Source organism: Schistocerca nitens, chromosome 11 (genome assembly GCF_023898315.1).
Source record: "Schistocerca nitens isolate TAMUIC-IGC-003100 chromosome 11, iqSchNite1.1, whole genome shotgun sequence".
In the NCBI taxonomy this organism is placed as follows: domain Eukaryota; kingdom Metazoa; phylum Arthropoda; class Insecta; order Orthoptera; family Acrididae; genus Schistocerca; species Schistocerca nitens.
Window position 1 is genome coordinate 21980377 of NC_064624.1, and position 15576 is coordinate 21995952.

Here is a 15576-nt window from a genome sequence, read left to right on the forward strand (position 1 = left end):
ATGAAGGGCTTATTTCAATAGTGGTACAAGTCCATTACCTCCACTTTTCTGCTATAATGCTTCTAAATTAATTATCCAAACAAAGAGAAAGAAAGGTTCATGTCTAGCAAGAAGCCATATGCTTGAATATATTTGTGGTATCCCAACTGCAGATTTTTCAGCATTCATTTAACTTTAGGACTCTGTATCTCAAGATGAACAAAAATGGACTTGTACCACTATTGAAATAAGCCCTTCATGTGTAACTTGATTCTGAAACAACCCTGATTAAATCAGGGTATTGTTAGCAGTCAAGTAATGTACGGGATTCACCTTTGTTTCAAGTAACGGTAACCTAATGCATACATGCTAATTGATTTTGAGTGCTATGGGTGTTATTTCAGGCAGATTTTGGCTGCTCAATAATGCTTCATTCAAGGAGCAGGGATTGTTGACTAAAGGAGGTCATGAAAGTTAGCCCGAGGTAAAGTTACATATTTTTGGTTAAACATAAATGGAAGGAATCACTATCACTGCAAAATAAATTTTTATTCATATCTAATCTCAACGTGTCAAATATGCTAGTGTTGTCTGTTCTTTAGGACATGTCCAAGGGGACAGACAGCATTTTGATCCTGCAGCCACAATGACTCAGGGACAAAGGAAGTAGAGACATTAGTTGTCTGTGGGCATTAATTTACATCAATGGGGATGATTGAAAATTTGTGCTGAACCAGGAATTGAACCCAAGTCTCATGTGGACTGGGCAGTTGCAGTGATGACTATGCCATCTGGACACAGTGGTCATCACATCTGCATGGTCTACTCTAGCATGCTTCCTGTCAGACCCAAATTCTGAACTTACTCACCACTGATGCGGTGCACTTGCTCATGATCCTCCTTACACATGGTGTCTCACTGGTTCCTGTAAGAGTTAGTGTGGTGTGCATCTACACTGAAAGGATCATTGGATGACATCACCTTAATTATATATGTGGTGTCCAGTCTTTCGGATATGTGGATGTATCGTCACATCCTGCTCCATCAATCTGAACATGTTTTCCTTACTGCAATCATTTGTCCATCGTTGTGGACATGAATGTGTAATATCAGCATTCCCTGTTTGTGATCATTTCTTCGTAAAAACAATTGTCACAATATGGTATAATTTTGCTTGCTGGGATCAACCCACAACAATGGGGACAAACATTCAGCCAGTGTGATATTCCTCCTCTCACTGTGCCATTATGGTCAACACTCACTCATTGTGCAGCTTCATCAATGCATCTGAAAGGGGCAACAGTGCATACTGGGAGCATTAAGTGATTGACTACCGATACCTTGTATTTTCTACTGGTTTGAATGAAATATGCTTACCTTTCAGTAGGTAATTATGCATCCTCTACTGTGCTCTGCTGGTGTCACATACTGCAGTTTGAGCCTCTGAGACAAGCAGTTGCTGGCCATTCAAAACAAACAAAATACAACTCTGTAATAGACTGCACGAATCCATGCATTACAGTTTTGTAAATGTGAGATTACATCTCTGAAACTTACTCATTGTTGCTACATAGGGACTCTACCATTTTCCAGAGAATATGTAGTGGAGGTCACAAAACTAATGAAAGGTCTGATCTGAGTCTTAAACTCTGCTCAAAATTAGGTGATAGTAGTTCATCCACAGCTTGACTCTACAAATTAAAAGATGTTCTCTTGCCTCACTTACAAATGTTCATTGCCTCTTCAGCCAACAGCCAAAAAGTGAGCCTAGGATGTCCTCTGAGCCCAACCAACAGATTTTATTGTTGCTCACGAGCCTCAGTTCACAGCTGGCCAATAGAACTTACACCATATCTCATATGAGACAGTGGCAGATACAGAAAAACCTCAAGGAGGGCTCACTAAAGATATCTTGAGCTACCTTTACTTTTACTGTAATAAAAGCTAACGAAGTCATATGGAAAGTGTAAGAAAGTTTTATTTAAACTGATTATACACATATACATGATATAAAAAAGTTAGAGTTGTGGTTCTGTACTTTAAATGATGAAGTCTATGCACCTACTCTTGCTGACAAATTGGTTAATTACATTGTCAGCACGACAAGCAATGTCAGGGTGAGTGTCCAACAGAGCTAAGCCATTAAGTCAATCCTCCTTCACTGTTGACCTCAGCCATGTCTTTGTACACTGCAGTGTTGAAAAACTTCTTTCTACTGCTGCAATAGATGCAGGTAGACAAATATTTTGTACAGCGTGTGCAAAGTAGGATGGTCAGATATAGGATAGAGAGATAATGCTTGCATAACAAAAACACAATCATTAAGGGCATTTATGCTCATTGCTTGTATTGAAGAGACTGTCCCATTAGTCTCTTTTTAATCACAAAGTGTGAGTCTTCTTCAAAATAAAGTAGTTCGGTTAAGCACTGATTTAGTTTGTGCGCAAGATCATTAGCAGCATGTTCCAGTAATTGTGATGGGAAAAGGATGTTGAATTTAAAATGATAAATATTTTCTTCAACAAAATGCTCTCTCATGCCAGTCTTAACATGGTCCAGCGTTGGAATAAAAAGTTACTTTCTTATATGTCATAGCATCATCATTATGATTGCATTATGATGAACGTCAAAACTAATTTTGCTTTTGCCATTGCCCAACGCCCAAGATATGGTCTTGTAAGATTTTGCTGACTGGATATGTTATGTGCATGTCACTTAGTGTAAATAGATTGATAAGAAACTCCCCTTTTCTTCCCCTTCTCTACCCCCACCCTCTCTCCCCCCAACCGGTCTCCCTGCCCCCGCGCCCTGTCTCCCTGCCCCCGCGCCCTGTCTCCCTGCCCCCGCGCCCTGTCTCCCTGCCCCCGCGCCCTGTCTCCCTGCCCCGCCCCCACGCACCACCACCACCCTGTCTCGCCCCCCTCTCTCCTCCTGTATGACAGTGCCATGTAGGAACAAGAGACAGATGCCCTGATACGTCACTTTCTTGATTTTTTCAGTTTCTTGAAGACCCATTAAAGGCTGGCGACCCTAGTGTTTGCGTAAAGCAAGACCCCGAACTGAAACACCATGCTGCTGGATCTGAGCATAATGTAAGTTTTCACACAAGCACTGTATTGTGCAGGAAGTGTAGTAAGAAACTCTAGTTAGATGTGTTATTTGTAGGGTATTACCAATAGTATTTTAACAGCACTTGTAACAAGCATATCTTTATGAACCATTACTCTTTCATTAATTTTTTATTGTGATTCTATGTAATGAATGCCTTAAGTACATATTTGGTGTAAACGGAACAAGGAAGACTTCCTCTTGGAAGTAATTGTTAATCTTGTTACATCTCTGTGTCACAGTGATGTAACATGTGTGGAACTATGACATGTGATGGATGTATATTCTAGAGTTCCCAGTCACTATTCACTGTAGTATTTACATCAATACTGAAATCCTGCTGTGGAATTCCTTATGATTTTCCTCCAGTACACATGACATAAATTTGCATTGTTCCCTAAAGAGCAGGCACTGAAAATACATGGTGATATGGCAAGAAGCTGTGTAAATAACATTAAATTTGGGTAATTTTGATGATAATGTGTGGAATGCCACATTCATTTGATTAATGACCAAAAATTCCTCTTGTTTATGGGTTTACTGTTGGAAGATTATTTGCATCTTTATATTATCTGAGTTTAATTTTGAAATGTTGCCACACACGTATATGAGATTTGTATATGGGAGTACAACCATCCAATAGAGTAGGCCATAGTGCCTCTGAAATCGGAGTGGATTATGTGACAGGAATAGAAAGTGAAAGTATGCCAAATAAGTACTACACAATGGCTGATAGCAAAATCAGGGGCAATAGAACTGATTTGGATGCATTCTGACACTCTCTCTTCCCAATTGATAAGAATCTCTGCAAAGTTGGATGATACTAATGAGAAAAGAATATTGAGAGCTGTCATATACACACAGAAGATAGCAAGCAGTTATAATTCACAGATTGTGTTCTTCTTTCAGTTGGTTGAAGATCCATTGGGAATATCTTTGTCCACTGATTTTATCAAGGAGGATCCTGAATTAAATATAACTGAGAATACTGTAAGTATTTACATCTCTGATGTATTGCATGTATTCAAGTAGTAAGTCTTTTGTTAAGTGTGTAGAGTAAAAGATGCATTGCAGTGGAATTGTCACAGATTGTCAGTTCTCTGGAATTTGTTGCTGTCCGTAATTGTAGAGTATTCTTGTACTCCTGCACTTGACTTTCATATCACCTCTTAAATTCTGACTGTTTTAAATAGAAGTGGAAGGGGATTAGTGGCTGGTATAATCCTGTTCTCAGTAGCCCTTGTTGTTATCAGCTACATTGTATAATGGTTGTCTGTGATGGTCGCGAAATTCACATTTAGATGAAGTGTAAGTTCTAATAGTGTAGGTGATTTGAGAAATATTCCTATTTTCAACAACTTCTGTTAAATAGAATTCAAAAGAACACTGGCTGTTCTTATATTTTGTGTGAATCATAGTTATTCTTGAGTTTGCCCTAAAATTTTTTTAGGATTTGAAAAACAGAGATGAAATTTGTGGGTTCTAGATCAGCCCCGATATGTTGGCCACAATCTGTACATATTGTGGCAGCTTCTGTGGTACCTGTTGTATTACTTATAAAATTTTCATTAATAGAAAAACTCTTATAGCTTTTAGTGAATGATTGTACGTAGTTGAAGCCATGTATGGCCTCACCATTAGAGTCCTGGCAGATCTGAAGAAGAAAGATTATTTTTTTAAATATGCTTTATGACCACCTTGCTAAGGGAAGGAGAAGCTCACATTGATAAACATGTCACAAGAATGAAATTAGACAAATATTGGGTAACATTCAACACACATTTGCGAAGGTTAGGTACTGGCTCACTCTTGATGTGATTGTTCATAAACAAACTTTCTGAAGTTATAAAGGATTTTTCAGGCACTGAAATGTTAGCTTCTTCAGACACTGGAATGTGTGGTGATTATACAAGCATACAGGTCTAGGATCCAAACTATCATGCTAGGAACAGCTCAGAGACTATATAAAGGAGTGTAGCTGATTCACAGCTAACAGGCCAAGACTTAAATGTCACAGGGACTCATGTTATGCCATTTTAAACAAATTAAAGGGATGCATTGGCATCACAAGTTGACAGGACAGTAAGTGAAACAGTAGTAGTGTTGTTCCACAAGAAGGGTTTTACAGAAATGAGAATGCTGCACATAGTAGTCAGGGATGTGCATATGAGGAGTTTGGCTAAAACAGTGATCTGTAGGGTGTCCTAGGGCATAGCTGTAGTTGTCAAAGTGGCTGGATTGTAGTTGGTGACCACTTACCATGAAAATACAAAAGGCCATACTGGCCTTCATATGCAGCCCAAGAGATCACAGGTCCAACAAGATGTCTCCATGGCACCAGGGCCAGAGGTTCAGGGATAGTGTCCGCTGCATGGAGTGCTGTTCCCATAGCAAGTGTGAAGAACAGCGTGTTGCTGATTGTGTGGTCTGGAATACCATGTCATGTGGTTGGCACTGAAATCACTGATGTTGTACCCCACTTGTTACTTTGAAAATACATAACTTAGATTAAACAGTGGTAGACACCTGAGAGATCTACGAATATGATGTGTGAACATAACAGTGATGCTGAGTAGTACATGCAGCTGTGCAGTAAATATCTTAGCTCTGTCAGCTAGAGTGGACATGCAACCTTTGTGGTCTCGGGAGCATAAAATGCAAGAGCTTAATAATGATGCAGAAAAACAGGGCTGACCATTTTGATACTGGCACATGGCCAGCAAGATTCTGTAGTAATTGTGGAATTGGGAATTTTATTAGATAATTGCATGAGAAGCTAGAGCAAGTTAGCAAGATAGCAAATTAATACTTTGTTGGAGAAGCAGTTCAGTGCCAAGCTGCTACATCTGTTACTGGTGGGTTCAAACAACACACAAGTGTAACGGAGATCCTTCAGAAACTCAAATGAGAATTCCCAGAGGGAAGGTGATGTTCTTTCTAGAGACACTATTGAGAAAATTTAGAGAACTGCCATTTGAAGCTGACTGGTGAACGATTTTGTTGTTTCAAACTTACACAGCACATAAGGACTATGAAGGTGAAATTTGAGAAGTCAGGGCTGATTGAGAGGCACATATACAGTCTTTTTCACTCATATTTGTGAGTGGAATGGGAACGGAAATCACCAGCAGGGTTATGGGGTACCCTTTGCGATGTGCCATTAAGTGGATAGCGGAGTATAGATGTATGTGGAAATTCTAGGTAAAATAAGTAGCTGACCAGTGTAGTAGGAGCAACAATATGTTTCATAGTAGTAAGTGTACATTAACATACATACAAAATAATCTATTACTAGTTCCCTTAATTAGCCGTGCAAGTAGATTAGCACTAGTCACAAACAGCTGGTTGTCACTACACTTCACAGAGATAAATCCCTGTGGGAGCTTCTGCCTTAAGATATGCAGTGTGGCTCACCCCACATGCATCCACGTCTTCATTTATGGAATGCAATGTGTAAATTAAAGAATGAATAAATGAATAACATTCACACCATATCTCTAGCCGGGGCAGAGATTACAGTGTTGAAAGCAAATTTAATTTTCTGAAAAACATTGTGAAACATTCAATAATAGGTGCAACCCATCAAGACAAATTAAGATCATCATATTTCACTGAAATAAGTTATACCTGTATAAGCAATTCCTCAAGGATGTTTAAAATCATCAGATTTCACAAGACTATAACTTTATTTATTACAAAGGTACAGAATTGGGGCCAAATTTTTATTTCTATACATGCCTGCAAAGCCTTTATTTCCAAAGGAACCATATGATTTTCATGTTGCTCACATTTTGTGTGTGTGTGTGCACATACAACATTAAGGTACTTTTCACAGCTATGTTTAGGACCAGATTTGTCATTTACTGATCACAAATATCAAAATCCTTTTCTACACATTTAAGCATCCAGACAATAGACTTGATCCATGCATTTTCAAGCATGTCAGTTTAGGAAACTCAATGCTGTTCCCATGTAGCATCATAGTTCATCCAGTGTTATTGGTACACATATGTGGAGCCTCTCACAAACACCCACCAATAAAAAAGATACCATAATGTGAGATGAAGTAAATTTCATGGTCAGGTCTGCAGACCCTTTAGCTGGTCAATGCTGGTTCCAATGCAGTGGTATACCATCCGTATGAAAAATTATATTTCTGATAATTTCCCATCTCTTCGGTTTTTTGACCATCTATGTGTTTTCTAATATTATCAACTTTCTTCAATTTGTTACAGAATTTGCTCCTCTTCAGATTCAGTTCAGTGATAATCTCATCAAACTGTTCATCACATTACTTATGTTTAGTAATAATTCCTTATCACTACCAACAAACTTCCTGCCCCATATTGCACAGCACTTTAGCCTTATTAATGTTGAAGCTACCAGTTCAAGTCATCCCTTGAAGACTCATTTTATAAGATGGAAAAGCAATCAGAAATGGCCTGCTACTAGAAGAAGTAGACACTCCTGGTCACACACTAAATGAAACATACTGCATCCAATTCCTTGGTGTCTGCTTGGGTTTCAATTGAAATGGGGTCCACAAATTGGTAAAATTGTCAAGTTGATCCCCTCAGCATTACTCACCTACAGGCAATTTCAATGGCATCTTTTGGAGTTTTCACTTGTTTTTGGAATTATCTTCTGGGAAAGCCAAATAGAAATAAATAAAATATTAATGTTATTTGTGAAAGGCAATAGGGAGTTCCATAGTGACATGTAGATGCAAAGTGTTCACATCACATTCCTACTACAAGCTTGTATAGGATAAATACTAATTTGTTCATTGCTGCCATGTCCTATAAGATTATCCTATAGGCTAGGACTGATAGAAAGCGTGCTGGGAAGCATTTCTGCATGTAGACACTCTGGAGGAACATTCATTAATTGCAGGGCAGAGAGAGATGAGCTTTTTGGTTATCTCATTCTCATGCTGGTGCCTCCTTAATTTATTATCGATCTGAATGCCTAAGAACTTAACTCTTGGAACCTCATCCAGTGTCTGTCATTGATATCTACTTGTATCAGTAAGTCATTTGAATTTGTTTGGAATTGCATGACGTATGTTTTTGTAAGTATAAAGGTTGAATTTTTGTGCTGTTGCCTGTAAACCAGTTGCAAGCATGTTCCATTATTCTCCTGGCTGTTTCTAGTATGAATGTGTTTGGCCATTATCAGTGTACTAATTATCGGCAAGCATTGCAGATTTTGAAAGCATCTCCAATGGCTTTAGCACAACATTTATGTAGGTCAGTCCTGTGGGACATCATATGTATTGTTTCCCCATTCTGTATTCAGTTTTCCTCCCAAGGTATCATTTATCACTATGACCCAGTTTATTGTTGCTAAGCTAAGATTCAGTTCTTGTAAGTGTAATTCATTTAAAATGACAACACTTGTAGTTTCCCTGAGTAAAGGAAGGATAAGGCTTTAATGTGATGCCAATAAGTTTTCTCCACTTCTATGTGACTTGTACAGTTACAGAATGAAAAAGTCATCCCAGCATTGGGGGACTGCTGTAAATAGTGAAGGAGAACATTTTGTTGATTATTTAAGTCTCTTATTTGTATCTGTTACATATTACAGTTAGGTAAATATGCCATGAACCATATACCAACCAAATAATTGCTGGAACTGGGTACATATGCCTTACCTTTTTTCATTTTATTGGTAAACGGTGTTTCCTTTCATCACTGTCTAACCAGTACGTATAATGTTCAAAACAAAACGTGGTCTGTTAAGCCCAGTGTTTGAATACAGATGTTGCAAACACGGATTGGTATTGTACATATCTTTTGCAACACGGTTAACTCAATGGATGTGTGTTAAATCTTGAATGATGAATCATATTGTCTTTAGTTGTCAAGTTTATAAAGAATTTAATATTTTCTCAAAACAATTCTGATCTACAAGTAAGGTTATGGCTGAGTAAATGTCAGAACATTCTTAATTTATTGTTGTAAAATGATGTGGCTCTGTTGAGAGGTTAATGTAATCTGTCCACTATTGATTCTCATAATATTTGAGGAGTAGTGTTTGGATCAGCTGTGTTGTGACAGTTAACCAACATAAAAGCTAATTACTCTTGTTGTGATGTATCGGTTAAAATAATTTTAATGAACAACCCATAGGGTGCATTGAAATATTTTGTAGGTTATCAACTAAATTTGTTTACTTCATTGTAGAAATGACTTAACTACTAAATATCCACCAATTGATGTTGGAAATAATTTGATTTTGTTGTATGATCAGTAGGCCTGGTAGTTGCAGTGGATAGAGATACAATTATTTCTTAATGGAATACAAGAGTATAGTTACTCATTAAATGTTAGTTGAATCGAAAGTACAATTCAGCTGAGGAAAGAGCGATTCCAAGTTTTCTCTTGGGCAATCACATGTTTGAAAAGTGAGTTTCATTCATTGTTATAGTAACAGTTCCTTTTCTAAATGATTGATAATGGGTTCACACAATTGGCCGTGTGGAATTAAAGATAGCTTCTGAAATAATTTCTTAAAATTATGTTTAAATCAGAAATTATTTGAATTGCACCCTTCCTTTAAAATCCAAATACATAAGGAATATGTTAAATTAGGCATGCAATAATTGAATCTAAAACTTGAAATCTTGAAGATAAAAGTAAAAAACTAATTGCATTTGGGACACCATAGATTCTATACACAGCTCACACAAATAGCATTATTCATAATGCAATTTTTGATACTCAAAAAACTAAAACTATACATAAATCATACGATTGAAATACAAGAGTCTTTCGGGTTTTCATTATATTACATTTTCTTCTTAAAAAAAAAAAAAAAATCATTTTGCAACAGTCATAGGTCCCAATTCTAAAGACATAAGTAATATCTGATGCTTTTTAAATGATCATTGGTTAATTTATTAATGTTCAAATTTGTTCAGTTCTAACAAAAAGTGCTGTCACTTTTGTATTTTGTGAAAAAATTGTAGCCTTTGGAATGGGTTTTAAAAACATTACTATAGGTTCTGCATTTTCAGAGATGCCTTCGAAATTGTTTTATACCTCTCTCATTTAAAATTTCTACAATGACAAACAGTCCAGGATTTATCAGATCAATATGCACATTCATGACAGCATCTGTTGCTATTATGTCTTCGTTTGCAGCATTTGATCCCCGCAAGAATCATTTTCCACCTCTGAATACCAAGCACATCTTTGATGGGTTGCATCCTGAGTTACGAGAAGATGTTTGGTTTTTTCAAGCTTCAGGGTTGTTGTGACAACAATATTATGATAGCTTAAGGTAAAAAATAATAATAGTTTTTAATATGAGCAAAAACGTTTGACCTGAATGCGAGTTACGCTCACTCAGTTGTCCAGAAACCATCTTCCAGTACCATAAAATATGGTTTTTACTTGAATCTGAGTTTGTGCCATTTATAAAAATCTGTAGCTCACCCAGCATACCATTTTCTGTGTTTCATCTGGTTCCACACTCCTCTCCTCATTGTACCACAAATAGCATCCATGACAACTTTACCATGTCACGCAGCAAAGAATAATAGTCCATTTCCACTTTAAATACTTTTGAACACAAACTGGATAATGTGTACTTTTCTTTTCAAATATAGAAGTAGTACAGCCATCTCAACGAATTGTCAAATTTTTTTAGATGTGAGATCTTCTTATTTACATCAGGTATTATTTATATGAGAACACAGCAACAGAAACTGTTTCATGTGTTAGATCTCATTCGTGATGATGGCATGATAAAATGTTCCTGCAGCATCCAGGCACAACCTGCAAAGCCTGTACTTATTCATGTTATGAATGAGCACTTTGACTTTGGTCTTCGTTAATCATAGACACACTATCTACAAAGTCAGTCTGTAGATCTCCAGATTTGAGAACTCCATTTTGCACATATCCCCAATTCAGCAGATTGTGAGTTTTCTATGAAGCAGTGAAATATTAAATATAAAATTTCCTTATAAATTTCTGACACTACGTCAGTGATGCTACCTTTAACTTCTGCATATTTTTGTTGCCTGTCAACATCAATCCATTTTTTTCCATTTTACTTGTTTGTCAGTCGACTTCATTCTTCAATGTGGAGTGAAGTTTAGGAGTTACAGTTTTTACACTTTATACATGAGTTCATAGTACACATGAATTATCGGTAGACTACATGTTCCAGTAACTCCTTACCTCATAAAAAAAATGCTCTTTTCAGTGCATTCACCAGATAATAAGAGTTGGCATGATACCTTCATACATGCATTGAGGTGTATTCAAAACAAACAAAATGTGTAATAAATGAAAGTATTTTTTATTTGTCCCATTTCTGTATCTGCCTAAAATTGCTTATAAGCTCCCTGAGCTGAAAATACCATGTAGTGTTTTTTGCAAAACTCTGTGCATCTTTGTATTCTGATCTTTAAATAATCTGTCTGGTGCTTGACATATTGTCATCTCTGTTGTAAAAAAATTCAACTGTTTGCTTCTTTTTTTCTGAAACCTTGTTATCCAGTTCGTGTTGGTAATGTGTGCTTAAACATTATGGAAGTTGTTCCACTGGAACAATTAATTTGTTTGTTACTGCATATTTCCATGTTGGGCTCTCTGGATGTAGTTATTTCAATCTTTTCACTGCTTTTCCTAAAGTTTATGGGGATTAGTATGAATGTAAATAGGGTTCTGATGGTTACACTCCAGTGACATGAGTGGTTGTGCATTTACATTACTTGTACATACTCTTCACAACTCTTTTTCCTCTTTACCTTTATTTTAAATCTCGACATTTGCGAAGTTGTTCTCTTCCCTTTCTTCTGGAGTCTTGTGATATTTGCTTGTCTTTTTCTCTACACTGAACCAATTGTAATTGATTTGCTTACAGTTTTGCAAAATCTCTCTCTCTCTCTCTCTCTCTCTCTCTCTCTCTCTCTCTCTCTCTCTCAAATTTACTATCCATTATCTTTAACAGAAAGCTAGTAATAATAATGTGTAACAATGCTCCAGCCTTCATATACAGATGTATTACTGTGTTAATTATTCAGTAAATGAAACTTTTATTGTTTCATCCACAAAATAATTCCACCATAAATTCTTTGCTTTACAGCACATCTTTTTTAAATTGTTTAGGTTAAAGTTACCTAACAAAAAATTTAAACATTCTTCCTGACCTACCTTCTGTGTAGTAAGAATCCTTGATGTTAAATTCTTCTTTGGATATCACAACTTAATCAGTATTTTTAGTTCCATATCTGGCAGCAACCATGATGAATTTAAACTTAAAATGCCTCTAACACTGTAGCCAAACAAAATGTATTTTGTAACATGGTCTACGCAGTTCAAATCAGCACACAGGAAGTGTCATACTGATCATTACATCAGGTATGTAATGTGAAGACAAAGATTCTTTATATCATTGTAACCTCTACTTCTAACTTTCAAAAAATAGATGTGGGAAAATTATTTACATTTTTGCTCTTCAGACAGGAAAATAGATACTACAGATAAACCTTGATGCAAAAACACAGATAAGGTTCAGAAAATTATATTTTACTCTCGTTTTCACATTTTGGATTGGCTCAAAACTACAAATTTGTCAGACAAAATGGCTGGTCTTCACTTACCTTCAGGAGTTGAAATAGCTAGTACTGACAATACATGCACACAAAGGTACAAGGAACTTCCCTAGCTTTTGGAATTATTATTTCCTTCATCTGGAAAGAGTTAGTAACAGATACAGGAAGGTTAGGAAAGAAGGGCAGGTCACTGAGACCTAAAGTGTGTCACTCACAAGGAAACATCACGAATTTGACTTTATATTTTATACAGAATAAAACCATACAATGTTTTATGGACTATGACACACTTTTTTCTTAAAAAAAATTCTTACATCATTCAGGTGTGTCTTATACTCAAAATTAATTTTAAAATGTCCAGTGTTTGATTTAAAATTCCTGCCAGGCTTAAAGAAGGCCATATATTCAGTGCTGTGGGAAACCTATAACTATCTGGCAACATGATTCAACTGGCAGCAGCAGTGCACCGATGCAATGAACATGAGCTGTAGAGCTTAACAAGCTTGTTAACACAGTCCCCCTCCTGCCCCGCCATCACAAACCTAGAACACTGTCAAGCCTATGATGTATCACAGCAGTCTACAGTGCCAGTGAACTTGAATTGAAAGTGATTTGTATTATTGATAACAGAAGAGAATTTTCTTTAGTAGTTTATTAATGAAAAAATAGGGGTTTCATATGATGTGGGCTATAAATTGAAGATAATAGCATATGCAGACCAATATGGAAACAGAGCAGCTGAGTGGCATTTTGGTCTTCCTCCAACAGAAAGAGCCATTCGTGATTGGCTTGCCAGTAAGGAAGTACTGAAAAAATGAGTAAGACTACATGTGCCAATTGAGGACTGAATGCGAAATGGCCTAAACTAATCTTATATCCAGAATTAAAGCAACAAACTACTACTTCCCCATCTTGTGTTTCATTCACAATACAATCCTACAAACTGTAAACAGATGTCCGTATGATCATGTTCTGCATGGAAGATGGCATTCCGGTCAACTGACAACTTTGCCAATGATGTCAGGGGACGTATGAAACGAGGTAGTGTTTGTTGGGTAACCTTACATTCACAATCACCGTGTACACAGCTACAGACAGTGCAGTTTGACACAGAGAAAATACCTACTAGACTTGGCATTGGAGGGCCATAGAAAGAAAGGAAGCAGGACAGTCAAAAATTGATGTGGCTTGATGGCTTAGTGCGAATTGTGCTGTTGTTTCTTGGATTTAACGACAGTTCATAGAGACTGAAACTGCATCCCAAAGTCCAGGACAGGGTCGACCACATGTGGCTTCTGAAGAGAGGACTGTTATTTGGTTGTAAGGTCACAACAGACTGCCTTTGTACTGCACGGTAGCTGGCATATAAGCCTGCAGCATCCGCTGGACGTGTTGTGTCAAGGTAAACTGTGTGCAGATGGCTTTGGCAGAGTGGCCTTTATTGTTGGAGACCTGCTGTATGTCTACCTCTGACACATCTTCACAGAAGGCAATGTCAAGAGTGAGCAGGCAGCTTGTTTGTGACTAAGGGCAGCCTGCCCTGTCTTGTGTTTGAATGGTGGACTCCATGCTGCATTCCAGGATGTCATTGTGGGTGTCACAGGTGTGTGGTGTTGGCTGTGATAGTGGGACAAGTATCATACGAACTGCTTAGTACTTCTACACTTCAGATTATGTTGTTTAGTGTTTAAGGCATGTATTGTAAATACTAATCTGGTGGCAAGTGATGAAAAACTTCCGTCTTTCCACTAGCATGTTGCAGCATTGGCTGTTGCTATACTATGCCCCTGCTGGCTCTGCTTTGCAAAGCAAGTTGGCCATGTTTTGCTTTTCAATGCATAACACCGTCACTTATGTGCAGCTGGCTGTTCTGCTCTAGCATATATTTTGACCAATCATGGTCAATACGCTACATTGACCTTTTTGTCAAGACTCTGTCTCTCAGATTGACCAAACTATACTACCCATTAAACCAGAGTTACTGGCGACAAGTATTTCCGGCCTTATTTCGCCACTTATGTATCGTTCTAACAATTAGTTACCTTAACCCTTTCACTGAATCTTATAAATTTCCATAGGGCCTCTTGCCCTGCACCGTGACTCAGACACCATGGTACTAATTTCATTACTGTGCTTCTTGCACAATTTTTTCCGACACTCTACGTCTCACTTAAAAGCGAAAATAAATCGATTATTCTTCATACTATATCACTGTGCATTCTGCTGCTTTTATGCTTGGGTTATCCAACACAGTGGAACCTGAACTATGGCTGGGTCCGAACTCGGTCATGTTCTTTGTCTTGTGTGTACCAGAAGAACATCAGGCTCAGCAGAACAAGTGCCGCTGCAGTGGTTGGTATGACAATGGTGAGTGTTGTCTCATTCTGGTGCTGATTTTCACAATATAAATTTACATGTTGCAATAACGTTTCCAGGGAGATTGGTCCCTCCTGCCGGTTCAGAAGTGTGTTTACAGATTACATTAGTTCTTGCCCTAGAGTTTGATTTAAGCTGGGTGGTTTGCGGCAGGTGGCACTTCCATGGGCCCTTCTGGCCAGTGCAAATGTGGCTGGGAAATGCTCAAGTGAGTTATCCCTGCAATCATGGTGGACAGGCAGAAAGTAGGCCCCATTACTTTGGACGCTGTTCCATTTAATAAGAAAGAATTCACCTTTCATTCTACCCTCGTTGCTGATGTACCCCTCCACTTCTTGTAACAACTAGCTGCTACTACCATCTTGACAAAGCCCATGTGCCTCGACATGCTGAAAGTACAATTATGGCTGGACCACTTTTTAATTGTATTCTCTTTCCTCCTTTCTCCCATTATCAATTTCACTGCATAGGAATCCTGCCCCACTCATATTACCATATGCAGACAGACTATGATTTTCTCTCGGTGGCATTTTTGTAACTTTGTT

The 15576-nt window shown here is 37.6% G+C and overlaps 1 protein-coding gene across 1 annotated transcript in view; it reads left to right on the plus strand.

Annotated features, from left to right (window-relative positions):
• LOC126213017 (zinc finger protein 737-like) overlaps positions 1-15576 on the plus strand; it is a 95868-nt gene that overhangs the window by 23163 nt on the left and 57129 nt on the right. Inside the window, exons 4-5 of the mRNA XM_049940578.1 lie at positions 2979-3071; positions 3997-4077. Of these exons, the coding sequence (XP_049796535.1) occupies positions 2979-3071; positions 3997-4077 (174 nt within the window). The remainder of the gene's footprint in view (positions 1-2978; positions 3072-3996; positions 4078-15576) is intronic.